Source organism: Pongo pygmaeus, chromosome 19 (genome assembly GCF_028885625.2).
Source record: "Pongo pygmaeus isolate AG05252 chromosome 19, NHGRI_mPonPyg2-v2.0_pri, whole genome shotgun sequence".
Classification (NCBI taxonomy): Eukaryota; Metazoa; Chordata; class Mammalia; order Primates; family Hominidae; genus Pongo; species Pongo pygmaeus.
This window is the reverse complement of record NC_072392.2, coordinates 95,101,027-95,127,793: the sequence shown is the minus strand read 5'-3', so window position 1 is coordinate 95,127,793 and position 26,767 is coordinate 95,101,027. Positions and strand designations below refer to the sequence as shown.

At 51.9% G+C, this 26,767-nt stretch overlaps 1 protein-coding gene across 2 annotated transcripts in view; it reads right to left on the bottom strand.

Annotated features, from left to right (window-relative positions):
• MGAT5B (alpha-1,6-mannosylglycoprotein 6-beta-N-acetylglucosaminyltransferase B) overlaps positions 1–26,767 on the bottom strand; it is a 157,120-nt gene that overhangs the window by 80,307 nt on the left and 50,046 nt on the right. Inside the window, exon 2 of one of the 2 annotated variants that reach the window (XM_063657124.1) lies at positions 3,635–3,711. In XM_063657124.1, coding sequence (XP_063513194.1) covers positions 3,635–3,663 — 29 coding nt within the window. In that variant the 5' untranslated portion in view covers positions 3,664–3,711. Of the gene's footprint in view, positions 1–1,969; positions 2,663–3,634; positions 3,712–26,767 lie in introns of those variants that run through there. The other variant, XM_054459585.2, reaches the window with a different exon arrangement.

Here is a 26,767-nt window from a genome sequence, read left to right as displayed (position 1 = left end):
GGATCCAACAACCCTGCTATGAGAAAAGTGTCCACCCTCTTCAGCCCAGAACCTGAAGCCCCCTAATACACCTCATCTGCATCTCCCTCTGCCAGACCCCCATCCTGGGGTTCAATGTCCCCCAAGGCAGCTGGGGGCCATTTGGAGTGGATTCAAGTTAAAATGGTTTCAGCCATCCATGTATCCACTCAAGCAATACTCCAGGAGCACCTATGGAATAAAGACCCTGCCAGCAGCCCTGGGAAAACTAGAGAGAACAGGACCCCAGCCTGCCTTTGAGGATGAATAAGCTGGGGTGCTATGATTGGAGCCTGCCCCCCACCTCAACTGAAGGGACTCACTGATGGCTGCGGGTCTCCGAGCAGCCCAGGGAGACCCTGGGGTGAAGTTACACAACTTTGGGGACCCATGCACCTCCACCACCAATCCTGCCTTCAGATAAGGGCCTGAAAGAAAACCAGGGCAGGACCACACAGGGAAGCAGCCCTGGGTCACGAGCACTGTCCGTGGTGCTGGGGTCTCGCGGCTGCTTCCAATCGCGCCAGGAAACACCCAGCGGCCCGGAGGGCGGGACCCGGATGGGGTCGGAAGAGAAGGGGGCGAGGACCCTCCAGCGTTCCCAGTCAGGCCAGGGATTCAAGGGCTTCCCTGGAGGAGCAAGGCCCTTTTCCAGAGACGCCTGCTTCCCATGGGCTCCCGACGCCCCCATCACCGCCCACGGCCTGCACCAGCTCTCCGGGCCTCCCGGACTCCGGACCGCAGAGGTCCAGCCTGACCCCTGCCGTCCCCTGGGGCTGCCTCCTTGGCCCAGCAGACAGGCCCGGTGTGCTGGGAGGCGGGCTCCAGGTGAGCCACCATCTCCCCGCCCCTATCCCCGTCTGGAACCGGCAGGGGGACCACAGTGGGGCTGGGCGGGACCGGGGCTCCGGCCGAGACCTGGAGGGCAAGGGTTCAGGGCCCCTGCAAGCTCCGCCTTCTCGGGCTCCTTCCCGCGCCCGGAGCCCACCTGTGGCCACGTCCCGAGTCCGGCCCCTGCGCCGGGACGGTCACTCCCCCAGCTTCCTCGCTGCCCAGCTACCCAGGGGGTGACACTCGGGCCCCGCCGGGCGTCCACTGGGCAGCGCCCTCCGCCCCCCCACCCCGCTGCGGGCCGGCTCCGCGGATGCCTGGGAGGAGAGGGGGCGGCCCTGGGGGCCCCTGGCTGGGTCCAGTGAGTCCCGCGCGGCCCCAGCCCTGCCTGGCCTGGGCCCCCAGGTGTTGGCCGCCCGAAGCATGTCGCCTTCGCCACCGCCCGCCCGCCACGCTCCGCCGCAGCCTCGGCTCCAGCCGCCCCGTAGCCCCGCAGCGCCGCCTCTGCCCCCGCCTCTCCGACGCCTGCGATCGGGGGTGAATCCCGAGATGAGCGGGTCCTCGCTCTAATCTCGGGACCCTCTCGTCGGAGCGAAGCCCGAGCCCCGCGGGGAGGAGAGCAGTGCCACCAAAGGCGGGGGTGAGGGTGGCACAGGCGGAGGGGTTGGGGGGTAGCCGACCTACGGGCAGACGGGCGGGACGGGAGGGACCGGAGGGGGAGCTCCCAGGCGCCGCACACTAACTTTGCCACCCGGATGGGACCGTCCGCGGGGTGAGGACGGACCCTGAGGGGCTGGGAAGGGGCGCGCAGGCTGGGGCGACTTTCTGGGCCCAGGACCACCACCTGGGGGTTTTCTGCCCCCATTCTTACCTCCGCACCCCCAGTCCTCTCCAACCCTGCCCAACTTGGGACAGGTCCCCGAATAACACACCCCTCCCCATCTGCACCCCGAACCCCAACGCCATCCGTTTCCCCAGCCCAGCCCCACTGGTCATCACCAGGGGTTGAAGCGCGAACCGCCCCCTCTGCCACCGGGACTTGAACGCTCGCAGGAACCGACCTCGCCCACCTCCACCCGGCGCCCCCCTGGGGAAAAAACCAACCAGGAGGGAACTTTACCGAAAGGGTCTCAGGGTGACCAGGCATCTTCTGACCATTATCTTCCCATCGGGGTTGACGGTGATCATTGTTCAAACTTGTTGGTGCGAGCAGCCGCGGCGAGGCCGGACGCACCGTCCTGGGCCCAGCTCTCGCCGCGTCCGGGCCACGAACCCTCTGCGGGCGGAAGCCGCGTCCGAGCGAAGCTGGGGGCGCGCGGCCCGGTGGCCTCGCTGCTCAGGCCTGGGCGGGCAGCGGAGGGAGCAGCGCGGCTGCCGGAGGGCGGCGAGGGCACCGGGCCGGGCCGTCTCTGCGTCTCCGCCCTCCCCGCTTCACATTTTGGGGACCGGGAGGCGGCGCGCCCCCAGACCGCCGGCCGCGCGTCTTCCTGCTCGGGCTCGCTCGCTGGGCGGGACGGTGCCGCGGCGCGCAGACGGGCTTCCCGCGGCGGGCGCCCTCATCCCCGGCCCCGCGCCCTCGGTGCCGGCTAAAGGCGGCCCCGGGCCCGCGCCCAGGTCCCCAGCGCCTCCGGGCCGCGCCGATCCTCGGGCCCGCGCCGCGCCGCGCCCATGGCTCTCGACGAGGGCAACCCGCGCCCGCCGCGCGCTCTCCCGCCCGCTGGCTCCGCCGCCCGCGCTCTAGTGTCCGGCGTCCGGCCCCGCGCGACGCTACGCCCGGAGGCGCCGCATTGTTCCTCGGAGGAGGCGGCCGAGCTGCGCTGGGGCGGCCCGGGAGCGGCAGCTGCGCTTCCAAGGCGCGCCGGCGCCACCTCGTGGCCGCAGCCCCACTGTGCGCCCTGCCCGGGGCCGTGCGGGGCTGGAACGCCGAGGACCAGCTTCGGGGAAGGGCGGGCGGGGGTCCCTGCTCCTTCCCCTGAGCCAAGCAACTTCCCAGGGCGCCACCAGCCCCGAGGGCCGAAAGCTTCTTTGGCTCCCGCAGAGCACAGAAGAGATGCGCACCCAGCGGAGACCCTTCTCTTCTTCCAGGTGTCTCCATGGGCTTCCTCACCAGCCGCTTCCCACGATTTCGCTTGGCAACACATGCCCATCTTCAGCCCCTCCCTGCTCAGAAACTCCAGTGGCTGCTCTTTGCTTACTGATCTGAGTATAAACTCGGCCTGTGGTGCTGGGGCCCGCTCACAGAGCCAGGCGCAGGGGCGTACTGAGTTCTAGCCCCAGATCCTCCACTAGCCAGTGGGCGATCAAGTGTGCACGTCTCAGAGTCTCCACTATGAAATGATAGTGACCAGAAGCTCACCAAGGCCCCTTGCAACCCTAAAGCATGTAGGATCTCATGTCGTCTCTTAGCATCTAGGCGTCCTCCCCTCCCCCTCCTCGCACTTCTGGCTCTGGAGATGGGTTTGCAGTTGCAGAGATAGACAGAGACTCCTGGGAGCTCGCAGAGCCAGCCTGAAGAAAGCTCTCCGGCTTCAAAAGCACTTCCCGAGGTCATATCTGACCACCCCACCCTGGGAAGTGCCCAAAGCCTCAGTCATGCGTCAAATGACTCTGAGGGTCTTCCCAGCTCAGGCCACGATGTTGCAGCCTGGCTTATGGGAGGAGGAGACTTTATTTTCTTCCAGCTGGGCCTGGTCCCCTCCAATCCCCCATACCCAGGCCCCTTGCTGCCTGCCCTGCCCACCTCCCGGCCCCCTTCCTGGGCCATTACTCACTGGCCGTGACTCACGCTGTCTGCTTTTCCTGCTCCTTCTTCATCAAAATTTACCGGTGCTGAGTTCCATCATCTCACTGCCTTGCTCTCTGCTAATGTGAAAATTGGTGATAAATTGGTGTTAGCAGATATAATGTGTTACACGGGCTAGGTAACAAATTTGCATTGAACAAGGACATGCTGACTGTGCCTTTGTGCAGAAGAGTGATGAATGGTGGCAGGAAATTTGGGCATCGTGGCAGGCTGGCTAAGGAGATGTTGGAGGGCAGAGGTCTCTGCCAGGCCTGTAAATCACACCTCATGCCTGGGTGCCTATGTCTGCCACAAACCCTGGCAATAAGCCATATCTACACTAAGGAATGAAATGGTCCTTCTGATTGGGTGTCTCTCTTCTGATTAGGGGTTCTTCTGATTGGGTAGGCTCAGGGGGTGGCATTTATATCTGGTTGCCATTTTAGGCCAAAGGGGAAGCCTCTTTCTCAGTGGTGATGGGGTTCCCTAGAAGGCATGGCCACCTCTGGTGTGGGTCATCTGGGGAGGTGGCCTACCCTCCACAGAAGCCAGAATTTAGAAGGTAGGGGAGGGTACCTCCCCTCTTCCGCTGGGCCACACTCCCCTAGATCTGGACTTTGAGGTTGGAGCGGGAGAGCCTCTCTGCCATTTGACGGCTGCCTTGGGCCAGGGAGGGAAGCAAGCAGAGGACAGCCAGTGACTTTTTTTTTTTTTTTTTTTTTTTTTTTGAGATGGAGTCTCGCTCTGTTTCCCAAGCTGGAGTACAGTGGCACAATCTCGGCTCACTGCAGACTCCGCCTCCTGGGTTCAAGGGATTCTTCTGCCTCAGCCTCCTGAGTAGCTGGGATTACAGGCACATGCCACGATACCTGTAATAAATGCCTGTAAAAATGCAAATTTTTTGTATTTTTAGTAGAGACAGGTTTCGCCATGTTGGCCAGGCTGCTCTCAAACTCCTGACCTCAAGTGACCCGCCAGCCTCGGCGTCCCAAAATGCTGGTATTGCAGGCATGAGCCACCATGCCGGGCCAGCCAGTGGCATTTTGCAAGCCAGATTGTCCAGCTGCCTGTCCCTTTTGAAGTCTGTCCCCTTTTTTTGGCCTCTTGTCTGCAGTAAAGTTCAGTGTAAACAGTCCTGCTTGCTCTCTACTGTGCTGTAGGCATTAGGAGAAAAACTGTGAATCCCACATCATGCAGTCTTGGATATAACCTCTTCATGCCTCAGTTTCCTCAGCTATAAATTGGGCTCCTTATAACCTGCTTCATAGAGCTGTTCTGAGGATTGAGCTGCTTAATGCAGATAAGTAGCCCATTGCCAGGACCTCCTGAGCCTTTCAAGCATGGTGGTTCTGATGGTTGTTACTGTCCATCAGGAACAGATGCTGTTTGTGCCCCGCCCTGGTTCCCACTGCAGTCAGCTCTGCAAGCTAAGAGGCAGATTACTGAGAACACCTTCAACTCTCTGCCTGAGGACTTTTTTTTAATGGCTGTGGGAATATGCTAGAACATAAAAGGGCAAGAAAAAAGGACCCTGGACAAAGGATCAACACCCTGGAAGCAGCCCTCAAGCAGTGGATAGACACCCCCACTCCCTCTTCCTAAGGGGGATACTCCGTGGCGTGTTACCCCGTGGCTCCCCAGGTTCCCAGCAAGTTTGAGTTCCAGTCACCCGTGGTGTAGCCAGCCCTGTGATGCCCCTGTGTTCACTCCCTTCCCTCCTGTCTCATTCCACTCCACGCTCAATGTTCCTGGGGTCACTGTCCAAATAAACCACTTGCAGAATCCTATTCTCGGCATCTGTTTCTGGGGGACCCACACCAAGATCCCGCCTCATCGACTGGTGGTTCTCAGCCCAGATTCCAGCAGAATCACCTGCAGAATTTAGCAAAATTGGCCTTATTCTGATCCAGTACCTGAGGTGCGGCCTGGTCATGCTGATGCGTTAGTCCACAGGTTATGCCGGCACAGGCAAAGTGGGGAAGCGCTGTTCTGGACAAATACTTGTGGCCTCCTGAGGAGGAAGGAAAGTCTCTGGAAGCAAGCCAGAGGAGAACAGGGGAGTAGGAACGGCGGCACCTGCTGCAGGGCCCAGCCAAGGACTGACGGTGGGCCAGGCGCCGTGACTCACGCCTGTAATCCCAGCACTTTGGGAGTCTAAGGTAGGAGGAATACCTAAGCCAAGAGCTTGAGACAACCAGCCTGAGCAACATAGTGAGACCCCATCTCTACCAAAAACTTTAAAACTTATCCAGGTGTGGTGTCGTGCAACTGTAGTCCCACCTACTCAGAAAGCTGAGGCAGGAGGATCGCTTGAGCCCGGGAGATTGAGGCTGCAGTGAGCTATGAGTGCACCACTGCACTCCAGCCTGTGTGACAGTGCGACGCCCTGTCTCTTATAAAATAATAAATAAATAAGGACTGACATCAGGTGTACCCATTTCCAAACCCCATCCCTTTTCACTGTTTCTCTCCTGAAGCTATCAACAGACCCACAATGCAGGGCTAGGATGCACATTCACCCAAGTGCCCTAAATATAGCACTTTCTGGCCGGGCACGGTGGCTCACGCCTGTAATCTCAGCACTTTAGGAGGCCAAGGAGAGTGGATCACAAGGTCAGGCATTCGAGACCAGCCTGGCTAACATAGTGAAACCCCGTCTCTACTAAAAATACAAAAAATTAGTTGGGCCTGGTGGCGAGTGACTGTATTCCCAGCTACTGAGGAGACTGAGGCAGGAGAATCGCTTGAACCTGGGAGGTGGAGGTTGCAGTGAGCTGAGATCGCACCACTGCACTCTAGCCGGGGCCACAGTGCAAGACTCCGTCTCACACACAAAAAAAGCCAGGTGCGGTGGCTCACGCCTATAATCCCAGCACTTTAGGAGGCCGAGGTGGGCAGATCATGAGGTCCGGAGTTTGAGACTAGCCTGATCAACATGGTGAAACCCCATCTCTACTAATACAGTAATCCCAGCTACTCAGGAGGCTGAGGCAGAAGAATCACTTGAACCTGGGAGGCGGAGGTTGCAGTGAGCCGAGATTGTGCCACTGCACTCCAGCCCAGGCAACGGTGCAAGACTCCGTCTCAAAAAAAAACAAACAAAAAACAAACAAACAAAAAGCATTTCCAGCCCCTCCCCCTGCCCTTGGGTCCTGCTGGCCTGGCTGGAGGGGTCAGAAGAAGCCCATAGTCGGCAGAATTCCCTGGCCAGGCAGTGGAGGCCTGTGTCCAAACAGGCAGAGGACTCCGGGGAAGGGATTGGGTGCAGTGAGGTAAGTCCTGCCATTCAGAGGTCCAAACTCAAAATACTGAGAGGGTGGACCAGGAAACAAAGGAAGGGGAGTGGGGTGTTTCCCAGGCAATCGCAACAAACCACAACAACCTGCGTGGTTTAAGGCAACTGGAATTTATTTCTTCACATTCACCCTGCTCAAGGCGGGGAGGGGCTGGAAGTGCTCTATTTAGGGCACCTGGGCGAATGTGCCTCCTGCTCTGCATTTGGCTGATTGTGGGTCTGTTGATAGCCTCAAGAAACAGTGAAAAGGGAAGGGGTTTAGAAACAGGGACACCTGATGCCAGTCCTTGTTTATCTAGTTGTTATTTTTATAAGAAAGGGCATCGCGCCGTCACACAGGCTGGAGTGTGGTGCTGCGCTTGTAGCTCACTGCAGCCTCGATCTCCTGGGCTCAAGCGATCCTCCTGCCTCAGCTTCCTGAAGTCCAGAAGTCTGAGATTAAGGTGTTAATAGGGTCCGTTTCTTCCACGCTCTGAGAGATAAACCACCCCAGGCTTTTCTCCCAGCCCCTGGTAGCCCCAGGCAGCCCTCGGCTTGTAGTTACATCACTCCAGTCTCTGCCTTATTTCCATCTGGCCTTCTCTGGGCGTATCTGTGTGTGCCTGAAAATCCCTCCTCTGGTAAGGACACTACTCATTGAGTTAGGGCCCACCCTAATCCTACAGGACCTCATCTTAACTAGTTAAATCTGCAAAGACTCTATTTCCCAATAAGGTCAGAGTCTGAGGTTCTGGGAAGACATGGATTGGGGAAGACACTGTTTAACCCACTACAGGGACCTAGTTCAAATGACCAGTGTGGCTAAAGACCGTCAAGGGCTGCAGCCCCCGAAGGGGACACGCCTCCATTGCGTTGTGTGACTGTGGGCCCAGTTATTTCAAGAGAAGCCAGAAATCTGGGCTTCTCCTGTGAAGTCGCATCATTGTAAAATGTAGGCTCAGTATTTTTAAAACATTGTGTAAGACCAATAAAATCCACTGGAAGGCCTACCATCTGGGCCCCCCGCGCGTGTCACTGGAGGGCAGAGCAGTGAGCCCACCAGCCCACTCACCTGGCAAGTCCAGCTTCCCTGAACTATGCCACCACCCTCAAGCCTCAGGCCAGGCTGTCCAGACACCTCCCTGCCCCAGCGAGGAAAGTCAACACTCCTAGGTGCACTCTGGGGGTGGGAAGGCTGGGCTGCTTCCTAGGGACCCCTGGACCCCCTCACTGGTCCCGCTGCAGCCTCACTGGGCATCAGAGCCTCGACTGCCACTCCTACCTTCTGAAGGCTTCAAGGTTGTTTTTAGAGCTCACAGACGGGGCCTGGGGTGTGTAGAGGGAGAAGAGAAACAAGCCGTTTACCATGTTTGAAATCCCCATTTAATGTGCTCCGACTGCAGCAGCACACAGCACATTACGAGGCAATAGGCCATTGTCCTTTGCCGGAGTGTGCAGCATTAATAATGTCATAACAGCATTTACTGACACCGCGTACAAATCAGCAACAGCGGCACTGCACGGGGACAACTGGCCCTCACACGCCAGCCACCTCGAGTGCAGAGGCCACGAGGTGCGGAGAGCTGCTTCTCCAATGCATATTTTATGCTTTCTGTTTCACAACATTTAGGCTAATCCTCTGATTGAAAGGCAGCGTCTAGGATTTATTTTTATTTATGACAGAAGGCCATGCTACCGCACAGCTTGTGGGAGCTATGAGCAGAGCTATTGTACTTGCCCTGTTCTGCAAGAAAGGTAACCACTGTGTCTGGGGTGTGTGTGGCCAGCCAAGCAGGCACCAACCAGACAGGCAGCCCTCCTCCTCCACATAGGCCCCGTCCCAGTGCTGGAAACACAGGTGAAAGCTTTATCATGATCAGGAGTTTCCATTTATTGAGCATCTGCTATATGCCAGTGATACGGTTTGGCTCTGTGTCCCTACCCAAATCTCATCTGGAATTGTAATCCCCATAATCCTCACGTGTTGAGGGAGGAACCCCGTGGGAGGTAATTGGATCATGGAAGTGATTTCCCCCATGCTGTTTTCGAGATAGCGCGTGCGTTCTCATGAGATGTGATGGTTTCATAAGGGGCTCTTCCCCTTCATTCCTCATTCTTCTTTCTCCTGCCACCTTGTGAAGAAGATGGCTGCTTCCCCTTCCACCCTAACTGTAAGTTTCCTGAGGCCTCCGCAGCCACATGGAACTGTGAATCAATTAAACTTTCCTTCGTGAATTACCCAGTCTCAGGTAGTATCTTTATACCAGTGTGAAAACAGACGCAGGAAATGAACCAGGGACTCTAAATGTGTTATCATGCTCACATCATTATTTTATTTAGATTTACAGGGGATTAAAAAAGTTAGCAGGGCAACTTTTTTTAAATGACACTGATATGGTTTGGATTTGTGTCCCCACTCAAATCTCATGTGAAATTGTAATCCCCACTGCTGGAGGAGGAGCCTGGTGGGAGGTGACTGAATCAGGGGGCAGATTTCCCCCTTGCTGTTCTCCTGTTAGTGAGTGAGTTCTCACAAGATCCAGTTGTTTAAAAGTATGTAGCACCTCCCTGCCGCCTTCCTCCTGCTCCTGCCACGAAGCCGCTGCCTGCTTCCTCTTTGCCTTCCGCTGTGATTGTAAGTTTCCTGAGGCCTCCCCAGCCATCCTTCCTGTACCGTCTGGGGAACAGTGAGCCAATCAAACCTCTTTTCTTTAGAAATTACTCAGCCTCCAGTGTTTCTTTATAGCAATGTGAGAATGGACTAATACAGACCCCCTTTCTTTCTGAACAGTTTCTCTGGTTAGATCACAGATCACGGCAGAAATACGGGATCGGCAGAAATACGGGATCAGCAGAATCAGCCCCCAAAGATGTCTACCTCTTAATCCCCAGAGCCTGTGAGAATTAGGTTGCTAATCAACTGAGTTTAAAACACAGAGATTAGGTCAGGAGTGGCGGCTCACGCCTGTCATCCCAACAGTTTGGGAGGCTTAGGTGGGCGGATCACCTGAGGTCAGGAGTTCGAGACCAGCCTGACCAACATGGAGAAACCCCGTCTCTACTAAAAATACAAAAATTAGCCAGGCATGGTGGCGCATACCTGTAATCCCAGCTACTCAGGAGACTGAGGCAGGAGAATCGCTTGAACCCGGGAGGCGGAGGTTGCAGTGAGCCGAGATCATGCCATGGCACTCCAGCCTGGGCAAAAGCAAAACTCTGTCTCAAAAAAAAAAAAAAAAAAATGCAGAGATTATCCTAGATTATCTGGGTGGGCCTGCAACTGAACCCAGGTTCAGCTGCTTGCCACCCAAAAGCCAGACATGAGCAGTAAGGTTGGAGGGAGGAAAAGCAGGTTTATTCAGGAAGCCAGCAAAACCAGGAGGATGGTGAACTAGTGTTCAAAAGTAACCACTCCAATTTTTTAGGCTAGCCAGAGGGCTTTTTGGGGAAGGGGATATGGGGAAGAGGAGGGCGTTGGGATCTAGAGGTGATGAAGGACCACAGACATCTGGACATCAGTGAGGGTCAGAAGAGGTTGAGAACTTATTTGTCCTTGGTCTCGTCACAGTGTGCCTGTAAACTGTCAACAAAACATAGCTAGTTGTTTACAGACTTCGCCTTTAATCCCAGAGTTAGTTTCAAAAACTACATGATTGCTGTTTTGCATTTTGTCTCAGTGCTCTAAAATTATCCTAGCAGACGTGCAGGAATGAGTAAAGGCCTCTTAAACACAAATGGAGGGAGTGATGTTTGTTCTTTGCTTCTTCACTGTTACAGGCCTAATGTAACCCTAAGTGCTGGAAGTCAGAAAATGACACCCCAAAATATGGCGCTTTGACATGCTAAGTACAGTCATCCCTCAGTATCCATGCAGGATTGGTTCCAGCACCCCTGCAGGTACCGAAATCTAAGGAAGCTCAATTTCCTTATATCATAGTTGAATGTTATCTGTACATATCCTCCCATATACCTTACAGCATCTCTAGATTACTTATAATACCTAACACAACATAAATGCTATGTAAATAGTTACACTATATTTTTAAATTTGTATTTTTTTTTGGAGACCGAGTCTCGCTCTGTCGCCCAGCTCACTGCAACCTCTGCCTCCGGAGTTCAAGCGATCCTCCTGCCTCAGCTTCCCAAGGAGCTGGGATTATAGCCAGGCACCACCAGGCCTGGCTAATTTTTGTATTTTTAGTAGAGACAAGGTTTCACCATGTTGGCCAGGCTGATCTCAAACTCCTGACCTTGAGTGATCCACTCGCCTCAGCCTCCCAAAGTGCTGGGATTACAGGCATAAGCTGCCATGCCTAGCCAGTATTATTTGTAAATGTTGTATTGTTATGATTGTTTTTTAATGTTTTCCATTTGCAATTGGTTGAATCTGCAGATGTGGAATGCACCGATGCAGAGGGCTGTATTTTGAACTAAAGAAGCAGCCTCAGAACCAAGATCTCTCTGCCCTTCTCCAGTCTCCATCCTGTGTCTCCATCCTTTCTTTCCCAAAGCACAGGGAGGGGCTTTCCTGAAGCTTCCCTTATCTAAGGGAAGTTCCTCCAGAAGGAATGCAATTATCTTGTCCCTGGAACCTACACTAACCAGAGGAGAGACTAATGCCTTTGTTCCCAGTGCAGCTCCTGCCTTCACCCTCCATTGCTGGTCGCCACCACCCTCCGGGAGCCTGTAAGCCCCTAATTCTTTCTGTAGCTCAAAATGCTATTTAAGCTTCAACCACCTGGTCCTTCTTGGAGGCGCCTACCCTGTGTGACCCCTGTGCACATGCACCTCATAAATGTGTGTCTTTCCTCCTGCTCATCTGTCTCCTGCTGAGTGCATTTTTCAGGCTCGAATATTGAACCTCCAGGAGAGAGAGAGAAGGTTCTGTCACTCCTACACAAGGATCCTTATATATAGAAGAGGGAGGCAAAACAAGAGTGTCAGAGTGAGACAGCACCAGAAAGACTCCACCAGCCATTTCGCTGGCTTGGAAGGCGGAGGAAGAGGCCACAAGCCGGGGGATCCAGGCAGCCTTCAAAAGCTGAAAAAGGAAAGGAGGTAGGTTCTCCCCTAGAGCCTCCGGAAGGAACACAGCCCGGCCAACACCTTGACTTTAGCCTCTACGGGCCCAGAAGGATCCAAGACAGGTCTCAATCCATTTAGAAAGTTCATTTTGCCAAGGTTAAGGATGCGCTCATCACACAACCTCAGGAAGTCGTGACGACATGTGCCCAAGGAGGTCAGGGCACAGCGTGGTTTTATACGTTTTAGGGAGACATAAGACATCAATCAGTTACACTTAAAATATACATTGGATCAGTTCAGAAAGGCGGGACGACTTGAAGCAGTGGGAAGGGAGGGCTTCCAGGATATAGGTAGATTTAAATTGTTTCTAGGCCCAGCACAGTAGCTTATGTCTGTAATCCCAGCACTTTAGGAGGCCGAGGCGGGCGGATCACCTGAAGTCGGGAGTTCAAGACCAGCCTGGCCAATATGGTGAAACCCCATCCCTACTTAAAATACAAAAAATCAGCCAGGTGTGGTGGCGCATGCCTGTAATCCTGGTTACTCGGGAGACCGAGGCAGAAGAATCGCTTGAACCCAGGGGGCGGAGGGTGCAGTGAGCCAAGATCATGCCACTGCACTCCAGCCTAGACAACAGAGCGAGACTCCCTCTCAGAAAAAAATAATAATAGTAAAATAATAAATAAAGAAATAAAATGTTTCTGATTGGCAATTGGTTGAAAGAGTTATTATCAGTAGAAAGGAGTGTCTGGGTTATGGTAAGAAGTTGTAGAGACCAGAGTTTTATCATGCAGATGATACCTCCAGGTGGCACGAGAATAGATCATGAATGTTTCTTATCAGATGAAGTCTATGTTGATGTTCAATGTTAGTCAGCTTTCCCTGAATTCCAAAAGGGAGGAGGGCGTAATGAGGAGTGCCCTGGCCAAGAGGAGGGAGTCCATTCAGATGGCTGGGGGGACCTTAGAATTTTATTTTATTTTATTTATTAATTTTTGGTTTTTGTTTTTTTGAGATGGAGTCTCGCTGTGTTGCCCAGGCTGGAGTGCAGTGGTGCGATCTCGGCTCACTGCAAGCTCCGCCTCCTGGGTTCATGCCATTCTCCTGCCTCAGCTCCCAAGTAGCACCGCTACCACGCCCAGCTAATTTTTTTCTATTTTTAGTAGAGACAGGGTTTCACTGTGTTAGCCACGATGGTCTTGATCTCCTGACCTCGTGATCCACCCGCCTCGGCCTCCCAAAGTGCTGAGATGACAGGTGTGAGCCTCCGTGCCCGGCCAGAATTTTATTTTTGATTCACACCTTCAAGAGACCATTTTGGACCTCCAACCTCCAGAACTGTAAGATGATAAATCCGTGTTGTTTTAAGCCGTGAAATGTGTGGTGACAGCAGGCATAGGAAACTGACACATGCAATCCTGTTAGAGCTGCTGTGTCCAGGCACTGTGACGTTCAGTGCTCCCCATGTGTGAGTTCATATCCCCATTAACAGATGAGGGAAACTGAGGCTCGGAGTGGTGAAACATCTTGTCCAAGGGCTCACCACTGATCCAAATGCAAACTCAGGCCCAGTAGACCTCAGAGCCCATGAACTTACCTTCTGTCCCTTGCTGGACTCAAAACCCTGGGCCAGGGGTCCCACGGGCAGGCATGAGCAGGCATGGCCCTGGGAAGTTCAGGCCCCAGGAAAAGGGCTCCCTCCCAGAGCTGCAGGTGCCACATAAGGAAGGGCTGACACAGCAGGCCACCAGGCACAGAGGTGCTTCTCCACCCAGCTGCCTCGGTTTCCTCCTCCTGCTCCCGGAATGCCCCCGGATCATCTCAAAAGAGCAGCTGCCCAAAGACACCCCCTGCTCTGGTTGTGATCCAGGCGAGGGTGCTGCAGGATCTCAGGCCGTGGCGGAGGTGCCTCCCAAGACCACCTTGAAATCCATCCCTGTTTAGCAAGATTTTATGGTGTCCAGTTCCAAGTGGGAGCTTGCCACACTGAGACAGCCATGACCTTCCCATCTTCAACAGAAGGGAAGTAGAGGGGGGGTGTGGCAGATGGACCCCTTTGTTGGTCCATCTCTGCTCCAGCCTCCGTGGCTGTACAGAGGATGCCGTGGGAGAGCCATGGCCCCTGCTTTGTCCTCTGAGAGGTTTGAGGAGAGGGTGGGGATGGACACATGCACCCCCTCAAGCTAGGAGGAGGAGTTTAATCTATTGCCCACTGAGGCCTCCCAAGTGTCCTGAACAGCACCTAACATGAGCCGCATCTAACATGAGCCACATTTGGCAGAGGTGTTTTCAGTGAATGGATGAATGAGTGTGGGGACTAGGCAGGGGAAGGTGGGGATTCAAAGGACCCCAGTCCCTAAGCCCAGCCCGACATGGTGGTCAGCCAAGGCTGTTTCCTTCCACCTTGTCCTCTGTGCCCACTGCACCGTGTATGCCCCCTCTTCTCGTGAACCATTCACGCCACACCTCCAGCCCATGCCAGGCAAAGAGCGTCTGCCTCACACTGCCTCCTACTCTCCATGTTCCTCCACCGGCTCCTCTGTGCAGCTCCCTGACACTGGACATCACCGTAGAGGCAGCTTCCTGAAACTTCCCGATTCATCTCAGACTCTTCTCAGCGTGCATTTCATCATCCACTGGGTGTTCATCCACACAGCCACCCCCAGGGCCGGCCCAGCCCCTTTCCCTGCCTGTCAGGGACAGGCAGCACATGGGGTAAGGGTCTCGCCTGGGCAACTTTGGAACCACAGCAGTGCCTGCAGGATGGGCCAGGCTCCTCTCAGCTTCCTTGCTCACTGTGAGACCCTAGAGCCCAATGGGCCTTGAGTCCTGCCTCCCCTTCCCGACCCAGACCTTGGCAAATCACCCTCCGAGCCTCAGTTTCCTCACCTCTAAATCGCACCTGCAGACTTCTCGTGGGGCCTGACACAGAGCTGGCTTCTGTTTTTGGCTTATTTGTCTACTAAATTATAAGCTCCTGAGGACGAGAATCAGGCACAGAGAAACAAAATCATTTTATGATTAGCTTTCATTTCTTTAACACCTACCTTGTACCAGGCAAACATCTCATCAGTTCATACAAATAACCATGTGAGAGCCTGATCCTGTCTCATAGGCAAACACTGAGGCCCAAAAAATGAAGTAACTTCACGGCTAAGTGCATCTCCAAGAGAAATGAAAACACATATCTACATAGGAGCTTGTACACACATGTTCATAGCAGCACGACTCTCTCTTTTTTTCTTTTAGATGGAGTTTTGCTCTTGTTGCCCAGGCTGGAATGCAATGGCATGATCTCTGCTCATTGCAACCTCTACCTCCCAGGTTCAAATGATTCTCCTGCCTCAACCTCCCGAGTAGCTTGGATTACAGGCATGTGCCACCATGCCTGGCTAATTTTGTATTTCTAGTGGAAATGGGGTTTCTCCATGTTGGTCAGGCGGTCTTGAAGTCCTGCCCTCAGGTGATCTGCCTGCCTCGGCCTCCCAAAGGGCTGGGATTACAGGCATGAGCCACCGCGCTGGGCCAGCATCACGACTCTTAACCAAAAAGTGGAAGTAATTCAAGTTTTTCATCAATGGATGCATGAATAAACAAAATGTGATTTATCCATGTGATGAAATATTATTCAGCCTTAAAAAGGAATTATTCTCAAAAAAACTAAAATTGAATTACCATATGATTCAGCAATTCTACTTCTAGGTATAAACCCAAAAGAGTTGCAACTAGAGTCTCAAAGAGGTATCTCTTCACCCATGTTCATAGAGCATTATTCACAACAGCCAAAGGGGGAAACAACCCAAGTGTCCATCAGCAAATGAAGAAATAAACAAACCGTGGTATGTCCCTACAGTGGAGTATTATTCAGCCTTAAAAAGGAAGGAATTTGGCCAGGCGCAGTGGCTCACGCCTATAATCCCAACACTTTGGGAGGCCGAGGCAGGTGGATCCCAAGGTCAGGAGACCAAGAGCATCCCGGCTAACACGGTGAAACCCTGTCTCTACTAAAAATGCAAAAAATTAGCTGGGCATGGTGGCACACGCCTGTAATCCCAGCTACTCGGGAGGCTGAGGCAGGAGAATTGCTTGAATGCAGAAGGTAGAGGTTGCAATAAGCCAAGATCACACCACTGCATTTCAGCCTGGGCAACAGAGCAAGACTCCATCTCAAAAAAAAAAAAACAACAACAACAACAACAAAAAAAAAACGGAATGAATTTATGTCTGGGTGTGGTGGCTCATGCCTGTAATTCCAGCACTTTAGGAGGCCAAGGCAGGCAGATCACCTGAGGTCAGTAGTTCGAGACCAGCCTGACCAATATGGTGAAACTCTGTCTCTACTAAAAATACGAAAATTAGCCAGGCATGCTGGAGTGCACCTGTAGTCCCAGCTACTCAGGAGGCTGAGACAGGAGAATTGCTTGAACCAGGGAGGCAGAGGTTGCAGTTGAGTCCAGATTGTGCCACTGCACTCAAGCCTGGGCGACAGAGCGAGACTATGTGTCTGACTCAAAAAAAAAAAAAGGAATTTCTGACACATGCTGCAACATACACAAACCTTGAAGACATTATGCTGAGTGAAATAAGTCACGCACAAAAAGACAAATACTATGGGATTCCACTTACATGAGGTTCCAAAATAGTCAAACTCAGGGAGACAGAAAGTAGAATGAGGGTTCCCAAGGGCTAGAGGGAGGAGAGAACGCAGAGTGGTTTGTTGGATATAGAGTTTTGTGGGGTTTTTTCATTTTGTTTTGTTTTGAGACAGCATCTCTCTCTCTCTCGCCCAGGTTGGAGTGTAAATGGCATGATCACAGCTCACTGTAGCCTTGACCTTCTGGGCTCAAGCTATCTTCCTTCCTTAGCCTCTCAAGTAGCCGGGGCTACAGGCATGCACCATCATGCTCAGCTAATGTTTTTAAACATTTTTTTAGAGGGGTCTCTTTATATTGCCCAGGCTGCTCTCCAACTCCTGGACTCAAGGGATCCTCCCACTTCAGCTTCCCAAAATGCTGGGATTACAAGCATGAGCCACAGTGCCCAGCCCGGTTTTACAAGATGAAAGAGTTATGAAGATGGATGGTGGTGATGATCGCATAGTAATACTTAGTACTTAACACTACTAAACTGTACACATAAAAATGATTAAGATGAGGCCAGACACAGTGGCTCACACCTGTAATCTCAGCACTTTGGGAGGTGAGGTAGGTGGATCACCTGAGGTCAGAAATTTGAGACCAGCCTGACCAACATGGTAAAACCCCATCTCTACTAAAAATGCAAAAATTAGCCAGGCATGCTGGCACATGCCTATAATCCCAGCTACTCAGGAGGCTGAGGCAGGAGAATCGCTTGCACCAGGGAGGCAGGGATTGCAGTGAGACAAGACCACTTCATTGCACCCCAGCCTGGGAGACAAGAGCAAAACTCCAACTTAAAAAAAAAAAAAGATTAAGATGGCTGGGCACGGTGGCTCATGCCTATAATCCCAGCACTTTGGGAGGCTCAGGCAGGAGATCAGCCTGGACAGCAGAGGGAGACCCCATCTCTACAAAAAATTTTTAAAAATTAGCCAGGCATGGTGGCTGTTGTCCCAACTACTCGGGAGGTGGAGGTGGGAGGATGGCTTGAGCCCAGGAGGTTGAGGCCGCGGTGAGCCATGATGGCACCAATGCACGTCAGCCTGGGTGACAGAGCAAGACCACATCTAAAAAAAAAAAAAAAAAATTTAAGATGGTAATTTTATGTTATGTGTATTTTGCCACATTTAAATTTTTAAAGGAATGAAATACTAATACGTGCTACAATGTGAATGAATCTTGAAAACATTACGTGAAAGAAGCCAAACACAAAAGGACAAATATTGCAGATTCCATCTACATGAAACGTCCAGATAGGCAAAGCCATAGAACCTGAAAGCAGATTCATGGTTCCAGGGCCTAGGGGCAGGGGGAATGGAGAATAACCACTAAGGGGTATGGGGTTTCTCTTGGGGATTCATATGGTTTGCTGTGTCCCACCCAAATTTCATCTTGAATCGTAACTCCCACAATTCCCACGTGTCGTGGGACAAACCCAGTGGAAGGTGATTGAATCATGGGGGCGGGTCTTTCCTGTGCTGTTCTCGTGATCATGAATGAGTCTCACAAGATCTGATGGTTTTATTTTTTATTTTTATTTTTTATTATTTTGAGACAGAGTTTTGCTCTTTTTGCTCAGGCTGGAATGCAATGGCATGATCTCAGTTCACTGTAACCTCTGCCTCCCGGGTTCAAGTGATTCTCCTGCTTCAGCCTCCTGAGTAGCTGGGATTACAGGCATGCATCACCACAGTGGGCTAATTTTTTTGTATTTTTAGTAGAGACTGGGTTTCACCATGTTGGCCAGACTGGTCTCAAACTCCTGACCTCAGGTGATCTGCTCACCTCAGCCTCCCAAAGTGCTGGGATTATAGGCATGAGCCACCACACCGGGCCGACCTGATGGTTTTAAAAAGAGGAGTTTCCTTGCACAAGCTCTCTCTTTGCCTGCTGCCATCCACGTAAGATGTGACTTGCTCCTCCTAGTCTTCCGCCATGGCTGTGAGGCCTCCCCAGCCATGTGGAACCGTAAGTCCAATAAACCTCTTTCTTTTGTAAATTGCCCAGTCTCAGGTTTGTCTTTATCAGCAGGGTGAAAACGGACTAATACAGGGGTGATGGAAATGTTTTAACTGGAAAGTGACGTTTGCACAATGGTGAATATACTAAGAATTTATAAATATACTAAAAACTACTGAATTGTACACTCTAAAGGGGTGAATTTTATGTAAATTATATCCCAGTTTTGTTTTGTTTTTTTTAATGAAGTAACTTGCCCATGATTACACAATTAGTAAGGAGAGTCGGGATTTGAACCCAGACTCCCTGGCTGCCCTGTGCTCTGACGTCTTAACGGACACGGTGTGTTTGTTAACATGGAGGACCAGCACTGAATAAATGTCGCATCTCTGATGAGAGCTTAATAAAGAGAAAACACTTAAGGAAGAAAGACTCGAACTCATCCTCGGATTCCCACAGTGAAGACAGCCCTCATTACTGCCGGCCACCAAACCCTCCCAAGGGCCTCTGACATATTATTTTGGGCACTTAAACCTTTCCTTCTAGAATATGGGTCATAAGCCCTTTCTCTCCCCCATCTTCTCTCCTCTGACTGATGACAAAGAATCTTAATTAAGTGTCCCTTGGCTGCTGGTTTAATTTGATAAATATAAAATTGAAGCATGTTAATAAAGCCATCCATCATCCCAGATCTCAGCAGTTCTTTGAGCTGAAGGCTCTACTTTTTCCCTAAATCAATTTTTAGGATGATAATGAATTGGGTCTTGTTCAGGAATATCAGAGAACACAGGGACTCAGTGAGATGTCAGTGGGGGCTGCTGGAGACCCAAGAAAAGGGAACATCTCCAGGGACCTCTGCTCCCATTCTCTCGAACTCTCTAATTTTTTTCTTGAGACAGAGTTTCGCTCTGTCGCCCAGGCTGAAGTGCAATGGCACGATCTCAGCTCACTGCAACCTCCACCTCCTGGGTTCAATTGATTCTCTTGCCTCAGCCTCCTGAGTAGCTGGGATTACAGGCGCCCACCACCACGCCCAACTAATTTTTGTTTTTTGTTTGTTTTTTGTTGTTGTTTTTGAGATGGAGTCTCACGCTGTCGCCCAGGCTGGAGTGCAGTGGCGTGATCTCGGCTCACTGCAACCTCTGCCTCCTGGTTTCAAGTAATTCTCCTGTCTCGGCCTCCCGAGTAGCTGGGACTACAGGTGCCTGCCACCATGCTTAGCTAATTTTTGTATTTTTAGTAGAGGCGGGGTTTCACCATATTGGTCAGGCTGGTCTCGAACTCCTGACCTTAGGTGACCCACCCACCTCAGCCTCCCAAAGTGCTGGGATTACAGGCATGAGCCACCGTGCCCAGCCTAATTTTTGTATTTTTAATAGAGATGGGATTTCATCATGTTGGCCAGGCTGGTCTTGAACTCCCAACCTCAGGTGATCTGCCCACCTCAGCCTCCCAAAGTGCTGGGATTACAGGTGTGAGCCACTGCGCCTGGCCCCTGCCCCCGAACTCTCTTACAGAACCCCATAATGCCCACCCTGCCCCTCCTCTCTGCACCTTCCCCCGACCTACCCCACCTGCGGTTCATCCCCCACCTCCGCACCTGGCCCCAACCCCTCTGCCTGCTCCTCTAACTGCCAGGCCCAAGCCCTTATCAGGTGCCTCTCCCACCTCCTCACCCAGCTTCTAAAACTGGCCCCCTCTTAGTTCCACTCTCTCACTCCATGGAGAAGGCATTTTGTGTGACTTGCAAGTCTCAGAGAAGCCAGGCCCAGCTCCTGGGCTGTGCTCAGCTCCACCAGGGGCACCTGAGCCCCAGGCATAGCTCGTCCAGCCCTAGACTTACCCTTGGGCCTTGGGCGGTAGGATGTCCTGACTATCCTTAGCGGCTCTTGCCTTGAAGGAAGAGTTGAGTCAACACAGGTAGGGACAACTCAGACATGTAGGGGCTACCCTCCAAGCTCCCTGTCCTGAGTTGTCCAAACTTCTGTCTGTCTCAGGGCTGCTGGCTGTCCAGGGACCCGGATGGCTCAGCATCATTCTCTTCCAAAAGTCCCCTCCTTGGCTTCCTGACAATCCGGCCTGTGATATTTGAAGCACGCAGAAATACCACCTGCACATGGTTGAGAAAAAGGTCATCGCCTCACACTGAGTGCGTGGTCAGCTCGCGCTGCAGTAACAGATCAAAGACCAGGGGCTTAAACAACGGGCATCGCTTTCTCACAGGTCTGGCAGCCAGAAACCCAGGATCAAGGTGTTGGCGGATCTGAAGGCTACTGAAGGATTGTCTTCGTGGCTTGCAGGTGGCCTCTCCTTGTTGTATCCTTACTGGTGGAGAGCGGAGCGGAAGCTAGCTCTCTCTTGTCTTTTTATAGGAGCTTTCATCCATCTACACGGGCTCCACGCTTTTGACCTAATTACCTCCCCAAGGCCCCATATTCAAATACCATCACACCAGTTGAGGTTTCAACGTATGAACTTGGTGGGGGCAGAAGGCAAACATTTCAGCCATAGCCCTGAGCTAACCCTAAGACTCCCCAGCATAGAGGGGAGGTTGCAGTGAGCTGAGATCACGCCACTGCACTCCAGCCCGGGCAACAGAGCAAGACTCTGTCTCAAAAACAAAAACAAAAACAAGAGACTCCCCAGCATAGTATCTTATGTAAAAGCACAGACTTTGGATCAGACAGCCCTGGGTGCACATCTCAGCACTGCCGCTTACAGGTTGCATGGGCTGGAGCACCTCTCCTGCCTGGCTGGGCTTGGCCTCCTCAACCATATAAATGACGTACATCATAAGGCTGGGCTCAGCTGCTCACACTTGGAATCTCAGCACTTTGGAAGGCCAAGGTGGGAAGATCGCTGGAATCCAGGCATTCGAGACCACCCTCGGCAACATGGCAAAATAAAAAATACAAAAATTAGCCAGGTGTGGTGGTGTGCACCTGTGGTCCCAGCTCCTAGGGAGGCTGAGGTGGGAGGATCACTTGAGACTCACTGCAGGAGTTCGAGACTGCAGTGAGCCATGATTGTGCCATTGCACTCTAGTCTGGGTGGTGGAGCAAGACTCTGTCTCTAAATAAGTAAAGGAATGATGTCATAAGATCACATCCCTCCAGCCGGGCGCGGTGGCTCACACCTATAGTCCTAGCACTTTAAGAGGCCGAGGTGGGCAGATCACCTGAGGTCAGGAGTTCAAGACCAGGCTGACCAACATGTAGAAACTCAATCTCTACTAAAAATACAAAAATTAGCCGGGTGTGGTGGCAGATGCCTGTAATCCTGGCTGGGGCAGGAGAATTTCTTGAACCTGGGAGGCTGAGGTTGCAGTGAGCCGAGATCGTGCCATTGCACTCCAGTTTGGGCGACAGAGCAAAACTCCATCTCAAAAAAAAAAAGTATCTCCCCCTTCGGGCCGTGGTGAGGACTGTGGGGCACTCAGCAGGGCCTGCACATATAGCTTTCAGGATTAATATCTCACAGGGGAGCCCCAAGGCTCTGGTGCCTTCTCTCTTCCTCCTCAGCTAAAACCAAAGCCTTGACAGCCACCAAGATCTGTCCTCCGGGTGCTGAGGCCCCGCTTCTCCTTCTAATTTGGTTGTTTCATCAACCAAGTCCAGAGTCGTCCTCAGGCCTAACGGGTAGAGATAAGAATATTCTTCATTCCTGTTTCTTAGAGAAAGCAGACACTGCCTGCAGGGACCCGAAGTAGATGGGCTTGCAGTTGGCTCCCCGGGTGACACTGATGCTTCCCTCAGTGCAATCCATCTGTGAGCAGTGCAGTCTGGAGATGCTGCAGGCCTGAGGTTAATGGCAGACTCTGTCATTTCCTTGTACATTGTGCAACTACAGTTATTTGTAAGACACAGCTGAGAGTTTGCCCCTAAGTGCTATTTTGGTTGATTGCTGGTTAGGTGTATATATGGTGCATCACTGCATTTAATGGGCATGATGGTGTGCACTGCTGACGTACCCCCTTTGATGTCTGGAACCCGGGAAAGCCAGGGACCAACCAGGTCAATGAGTGGAGACATGGGGCCCCAGTGTGTGCTTGGCCAGTGCACCTAGAACTCCAGTCCCTCTAGAGCTCACGGTAATTATGGACAGGGCACTTCCCCCTGAGCTGAACGTTACCAGAGCATACTCTGTTTCTTGTTTTAAAAAAAAAAAAATCAAGGAGAAATTCACATAACATAAAATTAACCATTTAAAAATATACAATTTGGCCAGGGGCAGTCAGTGGCTCACACCTGTAATCCCAGCACTTTGGGAGGCCGAGGCAGGTGGATCACCTCAGGTCAGGAGTTCAAGACCAGCCTGGCCAACATGGTGAAACCCTGTCTCTACTAAAAATACAAAAATTAGCCAGGCATGGTGACATGCACCTGTATCCCAGCTATTCAGGAGGCTGAGGTGGGAGAATCACTTGAACCCTGGGATGGAGGTCACAGCGATTCGAGATCACGCCTACTTCACTCCAGCCTGGGAGAAAGAGCGAAAGTCCGTCTTGAAAAAAATAAATAAATAAAATAAAATATACAATTCAGTAGCATTTAGTACATTCACTTTTTTTGTGCAACCACCACTTCTATCTCCAAAACATTTCATCACCCCAGAGGAAGACTCCATTCCCACTAAGGAGCCACCCCTCATTCCCCCCCCCACTCCCCCCAGCCCCTGGGGACCACTAACCTGCTTTCTCTATGATTTACCAATTTGGGATATCTCACATACATGGGATTATAAAATATGTGCTCTTTTACGCAGTTATCTTCTTTTTTTCTTTGAGACAGGGTCTTGCTCTGTCACCCATGCTGGAGTACAATGGCATGATCACGGCTCACTGCAGCCTCCACCTCCTGGGTTCAAATGATCCTCCTACCCCAGCCTCCCAAGTAGTAGTTGGGACCACAGGCACCCACCACCCAGCCTGGCTTTTTTTTTTTTTTTTTTTTTTTGGAAAGAGGTTTTCCTATGTTGCCCAGGCTGGTCTCAAACTCTTGAGCTCAAGCAATCCTTCCTTGGCCTTCCAATATGATGGGATTACAGACATGAGCCACCCATGCCTGGCCTTTTGTGTCATTTTTAAAGGTTCACCTACATCGTAACAGATATTAGAACTTCATTCCTTTTTATGACTAAATAATATTTCATGGTATGGCTACACCACATTTTGTTTATCCATTCATCAGATGATGGACATTTGGGTTCTTTCCACCTTTTGACTACTGTGAATGATGATGCCCTGGCTCTCCACCACTGCCTACTCCTTCTCCTCCTCCTCCTCTTCATTTTTCTCCTCCTTCTTATGATTGTTCTTATTTCTCTCCCTCGTCCTCGTCTCCTTCCTCCTCCTCTTCCTCTTTTAGTTACAAATTTTGGCTGGGTTAAATAGCTCATGTTTGTAATCCCAGCACTTCAGGAGGCAGAGGTGGGAGGATTGCTTGAGGCCAGGAGTTCAAGACCAGCCTGGGCAACGTAGTGAGACTTCCATCTCTACAAAAACTCTAAAACTTAGCCAGGCATAGTGGCATGTGACTGTAGTCACAGCTACTCAGGAGGCTGAGGTGGGAGGATCATTTGAGCCTGGGAGGTTGAGGCTCCAGTGAGCTTTGATCACACCATTGCACTCCAGCCTGAGTGACAGAGTGAGACCCTGTCTTAAAAAATAATAGAAAAATAATTTTGTTTGAAAAATACTTGTACACAATACAAAATTTAAAGGGACCTCACAGAGCATATGGTGAATTGTCTCTTTTCCACACCTGCCCCCCACAGCCATCCAGTCCCCCTCCATGGAGTCAACCTACGGCATCAGTTTCTTGTACCTTCCTGTATCCTTAGCACTGTTTGTAATGTGCAGCAATAGACATTAACACAGGCACTTCCTGCTTTGTGGGTTGAATGTTTGTGGAAAGCATCCGGAAGAGCTGTTCAGTTAGAAAGAGTTCATTCTCTCCCTGGCTAGAATCCCCCTCCAGAAAGAATCCAAGCCTCAAGTTAAGACCCATTATAGAGGTGTTAGGAAAATTTATCCAGTGGTAGAAATGGTATGAACACAGCAATAAATTAAGAGTCAGGTGTGGCCAGGCGCAGTGGCTCACGTCTGCAATCCCAGCACTTTGGGAGGCGGAGGGAGGTGGATCACCTGAGGTCAGGAGTTCGAGACCAGCCTGACCAACATGGTGAAACCCTGTCTCTACTAAAAATACAAAAATTAGCCAGGCGTGGTGGTGGGTGCCTATAATCCCAGCTATTTGGGAGGCTGAGACAGGAGAATCACTTGAACCCGGGAGGCAGAGGTTGCAGTGAGCCGAGATCGTGCCACTGCACACCAGCCTGGGCAACAAAGAGCAAAACTCTGTCTCAAAAAAAATAAAAATAAGTCAGTTGTGAAGATGGGAAGACTAATTAGCAGAGGGAGAGGCTCTTCAAAACAGGCATGGAGCGCCCCATTCAACAGCTGTGCCTTAAGTACGATGGGAGGTCCCCATGGCAGGGAGGGAGGAAGTCAAGGGTTGCAGCTGGAAGAAAAGTGAGCTAAGAGGAAAGCAACCCCGTAGTTGATCATTTATTTGGGAGAGCCGGGCCAGGTCCTGACTGAGAAAAGACCTCATGGACTTGAGGCCCAGCGCTGCTATCTTTAAAACAGTCTGCCCGTGAGGTCAGCTCTGAGCTGGCTTCTGGGAACTTGGCACTTGAACCACTCCTCCATTCCCTGGCTGATAAGGGTGACTCACTGTGCCTAGCCTGTGTATGCAAACAATATGGGTTAGGATAAATAACTGCTTTTTCTTTTCTTACTTTATATATTTATTTTTGAGACAGGGTCTTGCTCTGTTGCCCAGGCTGGAGTGCAGTGGTGTAATTTGGCTCACTGCAACCTCCACCTCCCAGGCTCAAGTGATCCTCCACCTCCTGAGTAGCTGGGACCACAGGTGCATGCCACTATGCTGGGCTAATTTTATTTTATTTTTGTATAGATTGGGTCTTGTTATGTTACCCAGGCTGGTCTAGAACTCCTGAGCTTAAGCAAGCCTGCTGCCTCAACCTCCCAAAGTGCTGGGATTACAGGCATGAGCCACTGAACCTGGCCCAACACCTGCTTTTCTTATGGGTTTTTTTTTTAAAGTTGCTCAGTAGGGATTGCCTATGTGACCAGCCCTCAGTAAAAACCTTGGGTTCTGAGTCTCCAACGGGTATCCCTGGGCAGACATATTGCACATGTGTTTCTCTAGGCTGGAGAAGGAGCATGCTCTGTGAGCACCCTCGAGGGAAGGAGGAAGCCCCTGATGGCTGTTAACAGAATTCTGCAGACTCCACTGGGTCCCATGAGCCCTTCTAGCAAATCACCAAGTGTGTGGGCCGTCCCAGGGACCGCCACAACCAGGACCAAAAGGAAACATGGATACTGAGTAGCAACCCAACAAAAACTCTCGGGAATCAAGAATCAGTTTGTGCTATATTTATGGGTTGCCTTGGTTACGAATAGTCAAAAAATTTAGAACCCCTGTGGGCTTAGCAGAGCAGTCACGAAAGACTGGCCTGGGTGAGGTTCGTGATGAGAGAATGCAGAACAGGCCCTAGGAGAGGCATTGCAGGGAGTCGAGCCCTCACAGAACTGCCCAGCATCCCAGGTCACAGGTCCAGCACAGCTGTACTGTCTGCTGTTTGGGGACCACCAGCCATTCTTCACCGTTAAGACAGGAGCACCCCACAGCAGTCTGACCACATCCCCCACTCCAGGCCATCCCTGCTCATGTCATGGCCCTTTTCCAGGGCTGTGATTCCAATCTGTCCCGCAGGGGGTCTTTCTGGTGACTTGTCTCCATATCCGTTCCCCTTCTCTCTTCCCCAGAATACATTCGGTCATCAGTGATTCCTCCTAAAGGCAAATCTCCCGGGCCTGGGGCCTGTCAAAGAGGAGCCCCACCTGCCTCTTGTCTTGGTCCACAATGCATTTAGGGCATCACGATTTTGCAGTGACCTTCAGAAGGTCTCTACAATAAGAGTGCCCAGCAGGCACGACTGTGACCATGGAGGTTATGGCAAGATTATGACTCAGAGTTCCAGAGGGGCCGGGAGTCATCAGAGGCTCTGCACAAGCTCCACTCCTGCCTCTGGAATCACAGAACAGATGATCTGGGGACAGGCACACTCCAGGAAACACAAGCTGAACTCAGCTGCTCCTGCCCTGAGGGGACACCTATTGATTTTCTGAGATCCTCGTAGAAATGGTGC